Raw genomic sequence first — 15,878 nt, 5'->3', positions numbered from 1 at the left:
TTGATTGAAACATCTGTGCTCAGCAATGGATATCCTTAAAACCTGGACCGTTGGTTTACCTTGAGGACCGTGTTTGGGAACCACTAGCTTAGGATATTATTGGAGATAGATATATATATATATATATATATATATATATAAGAAGAATAAGAAGGGGCACCTCATAGTGCATTAATCAGTTAAAATATATTTATTCCAACATTCTTTACAAGCACTTGGTCATAAATCACGTACCAGAAGCGGCGGTTTCAACCACCGTAGGCATAAGCATTTGACATATAGATAATAAGTGGATAATACCACGAGCAGTAACCGTCAGCAGTCTCACCACCGTCGTTAGCTCTTTCACGCCAGGCCACACACCTACGCGTTTCGTCACGATGGACTTCGGTGGTTGAAACCGCCGCTTCTGGTACGTGATTTATGACCAAGTGCTTGTAAAGCATGTTAGAATAAATATATTTTAACTGATTAATGCACTATGAGGCGCCCCTTCTTATTTTTCTTCTAGAAATCACTATTTGCCTTTCGGATATTGGCATAAGGGAGACGCCGTTCTGAAGGATACTAAGTGCTGCTCAGACTGAATATAATCATTGGATACACGTGGACGGTCTTGGAAATTACACTGCTAGTGTTGGGACTTGTGGTTCCACGCGTTGGAAATTACACTGCTAGTGCTGGGACTTGTGGTTCCACGTGTTGGAAAATTCATTGCGCACTGACTGTTTTTTTTACTTTTAATATATATATATATATATATATATATATATATATATAGATAGAGATCCACAGTATGTTGGCACGCTAATTCAAAATTAGTTCAGCGTGCTAAGGTGCCCATCCATAGTGTGTGTGTGTGTATGTATATATATATATATACATATATATATATATGTATATATATATACCCCCATATATACATTTATATATTTACGTGCTAGTACTAGTATCTTAGTTTAAGTGACCATACGGTTTCTTGCAGTGCCGAGGTACAGAAACTGGTGAAGGATCTGACTCTGCCTAAAGGATCGTCAGGAATGGACCTGGCTTACAATCTTTACACATCAAACTGGGGGCCCAATCCCGAGCAGGAGCTCATGAAGAAGACAGTCATTGATGCAGAGACAGATTACATCTTCCTGGTGCCCACTCAAGAGGCACTGGCCCATCATTACATGTATGCCAGGTAAGTGATGGATATGGGGTGTAAGGTGTCACACAGGTGAGTGAGGAATAAATAAGTCAGAGCCACATACAGGGATCTGCCATTGAAACGTGACATACTTCCATACAACAGAGATAAAAACAAATGACACCCAGAGGTGATTGTGCCATGAAACATAAGATAGTGCTGTCTTCATTGCCAATACAACCTTATCTCATTTACAGGACTGGAAGGACGTACAGCTACCTGTTCTCTCACCCATCCCGTATGCCCTTATACCCAAGCTGGGTGGGTGCTGATCACGCCGATGACCTACAGTTTATCTTTGGAAAGCCATTTGGAAACACACTGGCATACAGACCCCAGGACAGGGACGTGTCTGGGACAATGATTGCTTACTGGACCAACTTCGCAGCAACTGGGTGAGTGAACGATTTTACTGTCAAACCTGGCCCAGTTCTACAGACACATAGAATTTGACGGCATAGAAGAACCACTTGGTACATCTAGTCTGCCCCTTTTTGACCATATTGTTACCTCAAACCTTATTTGATCCGTATTTCTTTGTAAGGATATCCCTATGTCTGTCCTATGCATATTTACATTGCTCTACTGTCTTAGCCTTTACCACCTCTGACCTCTGATGGGAGACTATTCCACTTCCACTACCTTTTCTGATAAGTCATTTTTCCTGAAGTTTCCCCTAAACCTACAGTACCTCCCTCCAGTCTCAGTGTATGTCCTCGTGTTCTAATACTTTTCTTCCTTTGAAAATGTCTCCCTCCTGGTCCTTGTTAAAGCCCTTGGTATATTTGAAAGATAGCAACATAAAAGGAGAGTTATGGTAGACTTGCCATTGTTAACTCTCTTTCTGCAAGGTACATTGGGTTCCACAGGGAAAACATTGGGGTGTAGAGTGGATCTTGATCCAGAGGCACCAACAGGCTAAAGCTTTAGCTGTCCCAGGATGCATTGGGGCCTCCTCTATAACCCCGCCTCCAGGCACTGAGAGCTGATTCATTAACCAGTTCAATGCAGGAGCAGGCAAGAGAGAAGGCAGATGTTAGTCACATAGAACCACATTCTCAGGACAGGTGAAGGTTCCAGCGGCTAACGCCATACAACCCAAAGAAGCTAGGTGCGTCAGGGTGGGTGCCCTGTGGAACCCAATGTACCTCGCAGAAAGAGAGTTAACAATGGGAAGTCTACCATAACTCTCCTTTTCTGCAGCAGGTTACATTGGTTTCCACAGGGAAAACATTGGGGATGTCCTAAAGCAGTTCCTTACGGTAGGGGACGCGGCTGCAGGGTTGGACTGGCCCACAGGGGTACTGGGGAAACCACCGGTGGGCCCCTCTGCCTGGGGGGCCCCTCCTTCTCCTCCTCCTCTAGGGATCAGGTTCCAGACTGTGCACTTGAATTATACATACTGTATGTTACCGTATTCTACATAGGACTATGGTGTATTTTCTACAGTGCATTGCTGCTAGTAATCTGGCACATTATAATGCATGCACTAGCAGTACTTACTATGTATATTTATCAAGGGGCTCAGACCATGCACTCTCTAATGGTTAGCCAAGCCTCTGTGTCGGCTGGCCACACCCACTCTGGGAATGCCATACCCCTAAGCATGGGCCCCCACCATTGCATACCCCCGGTGGGCCCTTCATTCCCCAGTCCGACACTGCGCGGATGTGAGAATCCGGCATCCAAAGGAAGCATCCTGGGAGGCGACGGTATCAAAGGCATAGAACGTAAGAAGTGTGTTCACTGAGGACCACATAACCACGTTGCACAATTGTTCTGTGGACGCGCCACGGCAGGCCGCCCAAGAAGGTCCAACAGGCTGGGCTGTAATAGCAGCAGGAGCTGGGAATAAGCTTGTGCAATCACCATTCTAATCCATCTGGCCAAGATTTGCTTATTTGCAGGCCAGCCATGTTTGTGGAAACCAAACAGGACAAAAGGGTATCTGACCTCCTGATAGAGGCAGTCCTCTCCACATATATACGGAGAGCCCTTACCACATCCAAAGAACGATCTTTGGAAGACAAGTCTAAAGAGATAAAGGCCGGAACCACAATCTCTTGGTTAAGGTAAAAAGATGACACCACCTTAGGCAAATAACCTGGTCGGTGAAATATCAAAAAGGGTGGACGACAGGAAAAGGCGCCAAAGTCCGACACCCGTTTTGCAGAAACAATAGCTAGCAAGAACAGGACCTTGGCCGTGAGCTATTTAAGGTCCACTGATTCAAGAGGTTCAAATGGAGACTCTTGCAGGTAATTCAGTACAACAGACATATCCCATGGAGCCACAGGTGGGACATAGGGAGGCTATGTCCCTCCTGTGGACACCCTGAGTGAAAGTATGAACGTCAGGTATAGACGCAATTTTCTTCAGAAACCACACCGACAAGGCAGATATGTAAACCTTGAGGGAGGCCAGACGAAGGCCTAAGTCCAGGCCTCTTTGCAGAAAAGCCAGAATTCTGGAAGTTCTGAATCTATAGGCATCATAATTCTTATCAGCACACCAGGTGAAGTAAGAATTCCAGACCCTGTAATAAATCCGGGCAGAGGCCAGTTTACAGGCCTTCAACATACTTGGAATAACCGCCTCAGAAAATCCTTTGGCCCTCAGGAGTGATGCTTCAAGAGACACGCCGTCAAAGCCAGTCTGGCCAGGTCTGGGTAGAGACAAGAGCCCTGTACAAGGAGGTCTGGTTGCTGAGGAAGTAGAAGGGGATGCCCTGTTGATAGACCCTGCAGGTCTAAGAAACAATGCCGTCTGGGCAACGCTGGAGCAACTAGGAGTAGCATACCTCCTTCTTGTTTGAACTTCCATAGGACCCTGGGCAGGAGTGACACTGGAGGGAACACGTAGGGCAGCCAAAAGTTCCATGGAACCGCCAGTGCATTCACGAACACTGCTTGAGGATCCCTGGTTCGAGATCCGAAGACCGGAACCTTGTGATTGTGTTGAGACGCCATGAGGTTTATGTCCGGTAGGCTCTATCTGTCCACTAGGAGTTGAAAGACTTCTGGATGAAGACTCCACACTCTGGGGTGCACGTCCTGGTGACTGAGAAAGTCCACCTCCCAGTTTAGGACACCCGGAATGAACACTGCCGATATGGCTGGCAGATGGCGTTCCGCCCAACAAAGGATTTTTGACACCTCCATCATTGCTATGCGGCTTCGAGTGCTGCCTTGATGGTTTATGTATGCCACTGTGGTGGCATTGTCTGACTGTACTTGAACAGGCCTGTTCTTTACCAGAAGCAGGGCAAGAGATAGTGCATTGAACAGTGCCCTCAGCTCTAAAATGTTTATCGGGAAGAGTGATTCTTCCTTGGTCCAACGACCCTGAAAAGAGTGTTGCTCCAACACCGCTCCCCATCCCCTCAGACTGGCGTTCGTTGTCAGTAGGACCCAGAAGGGACGGCCCATGCTCAATTGCTGGTCCTGGAGCCACCAGGGCAGCGACAGACGAACCTCCGGAGTTAAAGAGATCATGTGACATCTAATCCGATGAGGTAGGCCGTCCCACCTGGAAAGGATTAACCTTTGTAGAGGGCGGGTATGAAATTGAGCGTACTCTACCATGTCGAAGGTCGACACCATCAGGCCATGTACTTACATCGCTGAGTGTATCGAAACTCTGGGGCGATGAATGAAGTGTTTTATCCTGTCCTGAAGCTTCAGGACCTTGTCTGGAGACAGGAAAAGCATTTGACTGTGTGTGTCCAGGAGTGCCCCCAGTTGCACCATGCTCTGAGCTGGGACCAGCAAGGATTTCTTTCAATTGATTAGCCACCCATGGGCTTGCAGGAAGATGACCGTCAGTGGCAGATGACTGAGGAGGACTTCGTGGGAATGTGCCAGAATCAACAGGTCGTCCAGGTACGGCAGGATTCTGATTCCCTGGCAATGGAGATGTGCCGTCATCATGGCCATGACCTTGGTGAAGATCCGAGGAGCTGTAGCCAGTCCAAATGGTAGAGCCTGGAATTGGTAGTGAGAGTTGCCAATAGCATACCGCAGGAACTGCTGATGTGATGTGGCAATAGGAAAGGAAAAGGTATGCATCCTGTATATACAGGGATACCATATAGTCTCCGGGTTCCATTGCCAGCACAATTGAGCGCAGCGTTTCCATACGAAACCAGGACACACTCACAAACTTGTTCAGAAATTTGAGGTTGAGTATAGGCCGGAAGAACCCATTGGGTTTCGGGACCAGAAACAGGGTTGAGTAGTAACCTTTACTCAGGAGGGAACTTACAACTATATGTAGGGCTTGCGCCTTTAACGGATCCGAAGGGAGAGCCGTGGTGCAAAACTGGCGAGGGGGACGTCTCTTGAAGGAGACAGTGTACCCATGAGAGACAACTTCCAGTACCCATGCATCTGAAGTAGTCTTTAACCAGACTTGGGCGAACTGTAGAAGTCGGCCTCCCACCCTGGGATTCTCCAGGGGGAGGCCCGTCCCGTCATGTAGCAGGCTTGTCGTGTTTTGAAGCAGGCTGACGGGCTGCCTAGGATTTTTGCCTTGGGGTTAGTGGTTTTGGGAGCACAAGATTGTCTTGGGTATGCCTGACCTTTTGCTTTCCCTTGAGGCCGAAAGGAACTAAAAGTGGTACCTTTTGCCTTCTGTGCAGACGGATTAGTAGTTGGGAAAAAAGCCGGCTTGGCGGCTGCTAATTCAGACACAATTTTATTTAGGTCTTCCCCAAACAAAATGTCCCCTGTGAAGGGGAGTACCTCCATGGTCTTTTTGGAGTCTAGGTCCACTTTCCATGACCTCAACCACAGTATGCGGCGAGTCAGGACAGACAAGGTCGACGCCTTGGTTGCCAACACACCCGCCTCAGAGGACGCCTCCTGAATGTAATAGGCGGCAGTGGTAATGTGAGACAGACATTGTCTGGTGTTGTCAGATATATCCTCGGACAACTCTTCCTCTAAAGCCTGAACCCACGCCTCAAAACCTTTTGCATCCCAGGAGGCAGCTATAGTGGTTCTATGAACAGTCTCTGTAAGGGAGTATATAGATTTCAGGCAACCCTCCTCACGCTTATCTGTCGGTTCCTTCAGTGAGGTGACAGTGGTGACAGGCAGAGTCGACGACACCACAAGGCAGGTGACGTGAGAATCCACCGGTGGTGGAGTCTCCTATTTGTTACACAACTCGGTAGGGAGAGGATATCGAGCCAAAGCCCATTTAGGCAAAGGGAATTTCTTCCCTGGATTAGACCAGGGTTCCGGCCTGATGTCCACTAGATGATCAGAATGGGGTAATAGGTTTAAACAGCAGAAGGTAGTTAAAACTGTATCAGTTTTCTTTGCCACAGTAGTGGAATCCCCATCATCAGTGATTTGTAGGATATGCTTAATAGCAACCACTAAGGCAGGGACAGCAATATACAAGGGATAATCCTCATCAGTAACACAGGATTCAGTGTCTGACAGAACAGTATGCTCCCCCTCTTCTTCAGATGAGACATCAGAGAGGTTTGTGGATTGTGAGGAGGAAGCAGCACGCTTAGAGGACCCAGGGCACGGGAGTGACCTGGAGTAGATTTCTGTCTAACCAGAGACTGATTTAATTGCTGTAGTTGGTTAGACAAATTTTCCGCCCAAGACAGGTTAACCATAGGGACAATTTGTGGTGGTAGTGGCAACAGAGGTCCATAGGGGGCACTAAGCGTTCCACCAGAGTACCCAGTAGGTTGGGGAATGCAGCCCAGGGTAGCTCCAGTGTAGACACCGGAGCTGTGGACTGATTGGGAGGTGTATGACAATTAGTACACAGAACATCATACAATACTTCCCCCTCTGGTAAATCCTTGGAGCATGCTCTGCATGATGCAGGAGCTTCCACTGATTTACTGCCCTTTCTGTTAGACAATATGAGACAAATGCAACAACAGGGCTACTTAGGGGTATATTCAATTAGGGTCGGATCCATTCCGACATGCATTTGTCGGAATGGATCCGACAACCCCTAGTCAATCGCATCTCAATTCGACTTTAAAAAAAGTCGAATTGCGATGAGACCTGTGAGCGGAGGAGAGGGGGGAGACCAGCAGGGACAGCCGCGGGCAGACGGAGGAGAGCAGCGTTACAGCAGCGCTGCAGAAGGATGTATCACAGCCACCAGACCTCATGGCAGTGTCCACCCGGCTCCAGCAAGCGTGACCTCACGCTGTCGAATTTGGCCCCGTTTCCCTCAAAAGTATGTGAATCGGCAGCTATACCGCTGATTCACGTACTATTCGACAAGTCGAATTACCCGACTTGTCTAATAAAAATAGCGGGGACTGAATAGGTCGAATCACAATTAGACCTTAAAAAGTCAAAAACTGCTGTCTTTTCGACAGACGGCAGCTTTCGACCCTAATTGAATATACCCCTTAGTAAGATAAAGTCAGACAAAGTACAATACCCGCGGATAAAAACCTGGAATTATGTTACTGTAACTCAGTAGAATATACGCAAGTGATAAATACTGTGTATTACTATATTATGAAACCCAGACGCACCTAGCCCTCAGGGTACAGAATATAGTGACAGATATATCTGGGAAATACTGAGAGTGAAACCACACAGCAGATACAGGCACACAGTCACAGTCAATGCAGAAATACTTATTACAATAAAGCTGCACTGGCCTATTATATATCACAGCGCGGTCAGTGTGACCGGAGGATATATCAGAATACTCGTACAATATGTTCTGTATTAGGTACGCTCTTTCTCAATTAACACTGTCTGTGACAAGACATGTAGAATACTTAAGTGTTTGTAAAGTCTTAGCACTGTGTACAGGCGGCTTTACAAGGGAGACCTTGCCCTGCAATCCCGGAGACCAGCAGCAGCTATGCTCAGAAGATGGCCCCCAGTGTCTCAATCAAGGAGTGAGGGAGAGTGTGTGGCAGCTCCAGGGTGGGAAATCTGCGAGGAGATGGCGTCCTGGGCCGGGGGAGGGACTACAGGTCAAGCGCCGGCTCCCCTAAACTGGACTTTCACCCCAGGTACTTAGGTGGATATGTACTAAGCAGTGATGAAAGTGGAGAAGTGAGCCAGTGCAGCACTGACGTAACATTTATAATTTGAATACTATAAATGTATACAGAGCAGCTGATTGGTTGCCATGGGCAACTTCTCCACTAGCTCACTTCTCCACTTTTATCACTGCTTAGTATATGTCCCCCTTAGAGTCTTATTAATTGGGGTGTTAGTACACCCGAACTGTACTCAGACGCCCCGGAAGTCTAGTGGGGTCCCTGCCCAGTGACATTGTCCATGGCAGCGCCATCTCCCTAGGTCACAGACAGAACGCGATTTAATGGTGGGTCCCGCCTGGGGGACCCTCTTACCTCCTCCCCGTAGCAGCTACGCTAACCAGGAGAGCGGTCTGCGACTCTGTGCCTAACCCGTTACTTTTCCGCCGCAAGTACCCGGGAACCAGGCCGCGGGAGTATGCAGCGCATACTTACCTACTTTTGAAAAAGCATTTCAGGGAGATTGTGAAAGTAACCCCTATCAGCGCAGGCGTGTACTGCTACATCTGAGAGGCGTGTCATGAAAATAACTTGCATCCAAATGTAAATGAGCCCCAAAGTTAGTAAGATCTACTTATTGAAGAAAAGACTGATATTTTGCAGGATTTTTTTTGTGTATTGTGTTTTACAAGAGGTTCCATGTACTGTAAGTGGCCACAAGAAACCTTTACAATGCATGTAGCCATAGGGATCATTGTACCTTATAACCAATGCAGGGAAATGGCACTGATGATCCCATTTGAATGTATGTATCTCTGATTTCTCTTTTTTTCAGGGAGATTGAGGGACTATTCAGGGAGTGAGGGAGATTGCTACTATTTCAGGGAGTCTCCTGCAGAATGAGGGAGGGTAGGCAACTATGATGCAGCGCTGCTTGGGAGGTGATGGAGCTGCAGCGCTGAATTGTCACCCTGACATACAGTGCTGACAGCCCAGAGAAGAAATCTTCTTTCAGAAAAGCTTTTCAGGGCTGCCCAGTGCAGCGCTCCTGTTAAGTGACCTGCTGCTGCAGGCACCAACTCGAAACTGAGCTCTCAGTGCCTGGAGGCATTGTTGTAGAGGAGGCCCCAATGCATCCTGGGACAGCTAAAGCTTTAGCCTGTTGGTGCCTCTGGATCAAGATCCACTCTACACCACAATGTTTTCCCTGTGGAAACCAATGTGACCTGCTGCAGAAATTTACAGTTACAATGAATTCAGGTGCTGTAACTGTAAGACAAGGCACTTGCTTGCCTGGCGGAATCCCTGGATGGGCTCTGGGGCACCGCAATCATTGGGGGTCACCCTGAAGCCTTAGATCAGCGTTTCCCCAACTCCAGTCACCAGGGAACCCTAACAGTGCATGTTTTCTATATCTTCTTGCTGGAGAACAGATGTATTCATTACTGTCTGACACATTTTAAAAGAATTAGAAGTTGTGTTATTTATTTCACTTGTGACTTTGGGCATTATGCATCAAGCATCTCGGCACTCATCGGATGCATATCATTATTTACTAACGCCGTATGCAAGAAGATTTCAGCAAAGGACAGCTCGGCTGATAACAGCTGTCCTTTGAAGTGTAGGAATTTCTGGGTTTATAACTGAATCAGATTGGATTCCTCTCAGAGGGCAATGCTAAAAGCAGCCCATAGGCTTCTATTGGGTAACGCCGCTACCCACTGGGTCAAGGCTTGTGCATATGCAAAAAAAAAAAGCAGCAAAAATGCTGAAAATGTCCATTTGATGCATCCTGCCCTTTGTGAGGAGACCTGGAAAACATGCGCTGTTAGGGCTTCCTGAGGATATAAACTTGCTATAGACTGCCTTAGGTAAGCAGAATTTGGGGGCTTGGGACAAGGGTTTGCACATTTGTTATCATTTGCAAGGAATGGGAGTAGAATTTTTTTTATTTTTAAAGAAGCGTATCTTGCAGAGCTGTACCCGGAGCAGAGCCTTCCGGATGTACACTGCTCAAAAAAATAAAGGGAACACTTACATTGTGTTGTTTAACTCCAAGTCAATCACATTCTGTGAAATCAAACTGTCCACTTAGGAAGCAACACTGATTGACAGTCAATTTCAAATGCTGTTGTGCAAATGGAATAGACAACAGGTGGAAATTATAGGCAATTAGCAAGACACCCCCAATAAAGGAGTTGTTCTGCAGGTGGTGACCACAGACCACTTCTCAGCTCCTATGCTTTCTGGCTGATGTTTTGGTCACTTTTGAAAGCTGGCGGTGCTTTCACTCTAGTGGTAGCATGAGACGGAGTCTACAACCCACACAAGTGGCTCAGGTAGTGCAGCTCATCCAGGATGGCACATCAATGCGAGCTGTGGCAAGAAGGTTTGCTGTGTCTGTCAGCGTAGTGTCCAGAGCATGGAGGCGCTACCAGGAGACAGGCCAGTACATCAGGAGACGTGGAGGAGGCCATAGGAGGGCAACAACCCAGCAGCAGGACCGCTACCTCCGCCTTTGTGTAAGGAGGAACAGGAGGAGCACTGCCAGAGCCCTGCAAAATGACCTCCAGCAAGCCACAAATGTGTCTACTCAAACGATCAGAAACAGACTTCATGAGGGTGGTATGAGGGCCCGACGTCCACAGGTGGGGGTTATATTGTTTCTGTGCAGGGTAAATACTGGCTGCTTTATTTTTACACTGCAATTTAGATTGCAGATTGAACACACCACACCCAAATCTAACTCTCTCTGCACATGTTATATCTGCCTCCCCTGCAGTGCACATGGTTTTTCCCAACTGCTAACAAAATTCCTGCTGCGATCAACTCAGAATTACCCCCATTGTCAGATGTTGTGGTGTGCACCAAACAACCCTGATGGCACTCACTGCAATTACACTGCTCCTCCTCAGCCTGGTCTGGCTCCCCCTCTCTTTCCCCTGCAAGCTGCAGCAGCTTACTTACAAGTCACTCACTCACTGACACTGACAGTCGCAGACTAGTACTGCTGCTGCTGGAAAAACGAGTGACGTGTCAATGATACCGCCGGCCGCCTGCCAGTATTAAATTTGTCTTCCTAAGAGGAACGCTGGCTGCATGCTGATCCTCATCAGTGGCTGGCTTTGGCATAGCATAGAAGCAGAGAGGTGGGTATGTGGCGGGTGTGACGAGTGGATGTGCGAGCAGCATGACGTAATCACGTCACATCACGCTCTTTTTGTACATGGAGGTGGAGCCGGGAGTTTGAAAGCCGGTGGCAGTGGCACCCTTGATTAACCCAGGCGTCCGGTCAGTAATGCAGTCCTGACAGGGTGCAGCGCAGAGGGGACAGTAATCAGCCTGCTCGGCAATCGCTGCATCAGGCATGTGAGATCGGGGTGCCAGACATTAGGGGGTGCCTGGGCGCACCAGGCACCCCCCCTGCGCACACCTATGTCTAGGATGTGTTGTTTAAGTGTTCCCTTTATGTTTTTGAGCAGTGTATAAGCTAGACAAATGTCATGCTATTTATACAATCAGCATATATGGAGGTCTGTGATTGCGTTGGGTATGTGTGACAGGAGGTCAGGAGACCGCCGGTCACAATACCGACGGCGGAATCCCGGCTGTCAGATGGCCGGCGGGGTGAGCCAGCGGAACGAAGCCCCTTGCGGGCTCGCAGCGCTCGCCACGCAGCAGGCTCAGTGGCTTGCCATAGGTAATATTGCCACTCTATGGGTGTCGTGGACACCCACGAGTGGGAATAGTCAGCATGCCGACCATCGGGATTTTCAGATGGCAGGATCCCGGCGTCGGTATTGGAGACCGCTGGTCACATAAACGTATCCCCTGTGATTTCCTGATTCTGTCTGCAATTTGTTTTAATTTGGACCTCTGGTCTGGCAACAAACCCAATAATGGGGACACGAGGATATGAGCGGAAAGGAAATTTGAGGAATAGCCTCTCATTCTTACAAAGAACTAAGGCTCAAATAGGGTTGAAGTTACTAAATGGTAAAAAAAAGAAAGAAAGGAAAAAAAGGTGCAATCTAGATGGGCCAAGTAATTCTTCTCTGCCGTCAAAATCTATGTAAGCTGTGATGTGCTGCTTGGCATAGTGAATGAAATCATAGAACTCAGAAACAAGAATAGGTTGTGATGACAATCCTGCAACCTGTAATGATGATGATGGATATCTTCTGTTTGTAATGTTAATCTGTTTCATCACGCAGTGATCCGAACAAGGGGCCATCCAAAGTCCCCGCCACTTGGCTTCCCTACGACACTCAGTATGGACAATACCTGGAGATCAATAAAGATGTGACCTACAAGTCCATGAAGCAGGGACTGCGTTCACCTTATGTACGCTTCTGGGCCCAAACTTACCGCAATCTGCCCAACTTGTAAACAATTTTCCAACCAATAAAGATAAATTATACATGTGTTGTTTTTTGTGCGTGTGTGTTTGTTGCCTACATATAATTGGGGCAGCCATCTCGCGAAATGGGAGTTGGTGACATCCTTGGGTAAAATGAGCATGCACATGCATTGAAAGCAGCCATTTTGTGTAAATAAGATTTTACTTACCGGTAAATCTATTTCTCGTAGTCCGTAGCGGATGCTGGGGACTCCGTAAGGACCATGGGGAATAGACGGGCTCCGCAGGAGACAAGGGCACTTTAAGAAAGAATTTAGATTCTGGTGTGCTCTGGCTCCTCCCTCTATGTCCCTCCTCCAGACCTCAGTTAGAGAAACTGTGCCCGGAAGAGCTGACAGTACAAGGAAAGGATTTTGGAAATCCAGGGCAAGATTCATACCAGCCACACCAATCACACTGTATAACTTGTGATAAACTTACCCAGTCAGTCAACAGTATGAACAACAACAGAGCATCAGTTCAACCCTGATGCAACAATAACATAGCCCTTATTGCAGCAATAACTATATACAAGTATTGCAGAAGAAGTCCGCACTTGGGACGGGCGCCCAGCATCCACTACGGACTACGAGAAAATAAGAATTTACTCACCGGTAATTCTATTTCTCGTAGTCCGTAGTGGATGCTGGGAACTCCGTAAGGACCATGGGGAATAGCGGGCTCCGAAGGAGGCTGGGCACTCTAGAAAGATTTCAGACTACCTGGTGTGCACTGGCTCCTCCCACTATGACCCTCCTCCAAGCCTCAGTTAGAATTCGTGCCCGGCCGAGGTTGGATGCACACTAGGGGCTCTCCTGAGCTCTTAGAAAGAATAGACTTAGGTTTTTTATTTTCAGTGAGACCTGCTGGCAACAGGCTCACTGCAGCAAGGGACTAAGGGGAGAAGAAGCGAACTCGCCTGCTTGCAGCCGGATTGGGCTTCTTAGGCTACTGGACACCATTAGCTCCAGAGGGATCGACCGCAGGCCTAGTCCTTGGTGTTCGGTCCCGAAGCCGCGCCGCCGTCCCCCTTACAGAGCCAGAAGCAAGAAGATGGTCCGGAAAATCGGCGGCATGAAGACTCTGTCTTCACCAAGGTAGCGCACAGCACTGCAGCTGTGCGCCATTGCTCCTCTCACACTTCACACTCCGGTCACTGAGGGTGCAGGGCGCTGGGGGGGGGGCGCCCTGAGGCAGCAATAATAACACCTTGGCTGGCTAAAATACCTCAATATATAACCCCAGAGGCTATATATGAGGTAAATACCCCTGCCAGAATTCCATAAAAAGCGGGAGAATAGGCGCGAAAAAGGGGCGGAGCCTATCTCCTCAGCACACTGGCGCCATTTTTCCCTCACAGCTCGGCTGGAAGGAAGCTCCCTGGCTCTTCCCTGCAATATACAGTAACAGTAAGAGGGAAAAGAGAGGGGGGGCATTAAATTTGGCAGTATATATACATATATTATATGAAAAGCAGCTATTAGGAAATAGATTTACCGGTAAGTAAAATCTTATTTTCTCTAACATCCTAGTGGATGCTGGGGACTCCGTAAGGACCATGGGGATTATACCAAAGCTCCCAAACGGGCGGGAAAGTGCGGATGACTCTGCAGCACCGAATGAGCAAACACAAGGTCCTCCTCAGCCAGTGAATCAAACTTGTAAAACTTTGCAAAAGTGTTTGAACCTGACGAAGTAGCCGCTCGGCACCGCTGTATTGCCGAGACCCCTCGGGCAGCCGCCCAAGAAGAGCCCACCTTCCTAGTGGAATGGGCCTTAACTGATTTTGGCAGCGGCAATCCAGCCGCAGAATGAGCCTGCTGAATTGTGTTACAGATCCAGCGAGCAATAGTTTGCTTTGAAACAGGCGCACCAAGCTTGTTGGAAGCATACAGGATAAACAAAGAGTCTGTTTTCCTGACTCTAGCCGTTCTGGCTACATAAACCTTCAAAGCCCTGACCACATCAAGCAACTCGGAATCCTCCAAGTCAGTAGTAGCCACAGGCACCACAATAGGTTGGTTTATATGAAAAGATGAAACCACTTTTGGCAGGAATTGTGGACGGGTCCGCAACTCTGCTCTATCCGCATGGAAAACCAGATAGGGGCTTTCATGTGACAAAGCCGCTAATTCTGACACACGCCTAGCCGAAGCCAATGCTAGTAGCATGACCATCCACGTGAGATATTTCAATTCCACCGTTTTGAGTGGTTCAAACCAGTGGGATTTCAGGAAACTCAACACCACGTTAAGATCCCAAGGTGCCACCGGGGGCACAAAAGGGGGCTGAATATGCAGCACTCCCTTCACAAACGTCTGAACTTCAGGTAGAGAAGCCAGCTCTTTTTGAAAGAAAATGGATAGGGCCGAAATCTGGACCTTAATGGAACCCAATTTTAGGCCCAAAGTCACTCCTGACTGTAGGAAGTGAAGGAAACGGCCCAGTTGTAACTCCTCCGTAGGGGCATTCCTGGCCTCACACCAAGCAACATATTTTCGCCATATACGGTGATAATGTTGAGCTGTCACGTCCTTCCTAGCCTTTATCAGCGTAGGAATGACCTCATCCGGAATGCCTTTTTCCGCTAGGATCTGGCGTTCAACCGCCATGCCGTCAAACGCAGCCGCGGTAAGTCTTGAAACAGACAGGGCCCTTGTTGCAACAAGTCCTGTCTTAGAGGAAGAGGCCACGGGTCCTCTGTGAGCATTTTTTGCAGATCTGGATACCAAGTCCTTCTTGGCCAATCCGGAACAATGAGTATTGTTCTCACTCCTCTTTTTCTTATGATTCTCAACACCTTGGGTATGAGAGGAAGAGGAGGAAATACATAGACCGATTGGAACACCCACGGTGTCACCAGGGCGTCTACAGCTATCGCCTGAGGGTCTCTTGACCTGGCGCAATACCTCTGTAGTTTCTTGTTGAGGCGGGATGCCATCATGTCCACCTGTGGCAGTTCCCACCGACTTGCAATCTGTGCGAAGACTTCTTGATGAAGTCCCCACTCCCCCGGGTGGAGGTCGTGCCTGCTGAGGAAGTCTGCTTCCCAGATGTCCACCCCCGGGATGAACACTGCTGACAGTGCGCTTACGTGATTCTCCGCCCAGCAAAGAATTCTTGTGGCCTCTGCCATCGCCACCCTGCTCCTTGTGCCGCCTTGTCGGTTTACATGAGCCACAGCGGTGATGTTGTCTGACTGAATCAGAACTGGTTGACCGCGAAGCAGGGTCTCTGCTTGACGTAGGGCGTTGTAAATGGCCCTTAGTTCCAGGATGTTGATGTGAAGGCAAGTCTCT

At 48.2% G+C, this 15,878-nt stretch overlaps 1 protein-coding gene across 1 annotated transcript in view; it reads left to right on the top strand.

The window, feature by feature from the left end:
* The window catches only part of LOC134947503 (bile salt-activated lipase-like), a 32,809-nt gene extending 20,214 nt beyond the window's left edge, over positions 1-12,595 (top strand). Inside the window, exons 9-11 of the mRNA XM_063935568.1 lie at positions 986-1,189; positions 1,393-1,590; positions 12,395-12,595. Coding sequence (XP_063791638.1) covers positions 986-1,189; positions 1,393-1,590; positions 12,395-12,569 — 577 coding nt within the window. The 3' untranslated portion in view covers positions 12,570-12,595. The remainder of the gene's footprint in view (positions 1-985; positions 1,190-1,392; positions 1,591-12,394) is intronic.
* Positions 12,596-15,878: the final 3,283 nt, after the last annotated feature.

Source organism: Pseudophryne corroboree, chromosome 8 (assembly GCF_028390025.1).
Source record: "Pseudophryne corroboree isolate aPseCor3 chromosome 8, aPseCor3.hap2, whole genome shotgun sequence".
NCBI classification, from domain to species: Eukaryota; Metazoa; Chordata; class Amphibia; order Anura; family Myobatrachidae; genus Pseudophryne; species Pseudophryne corroboree.
The sequence above is the reverse complement of the archived record's forward strand: the minus strand, read 5'-3'. Positions and strand labels throughout refer to the sequence as shown.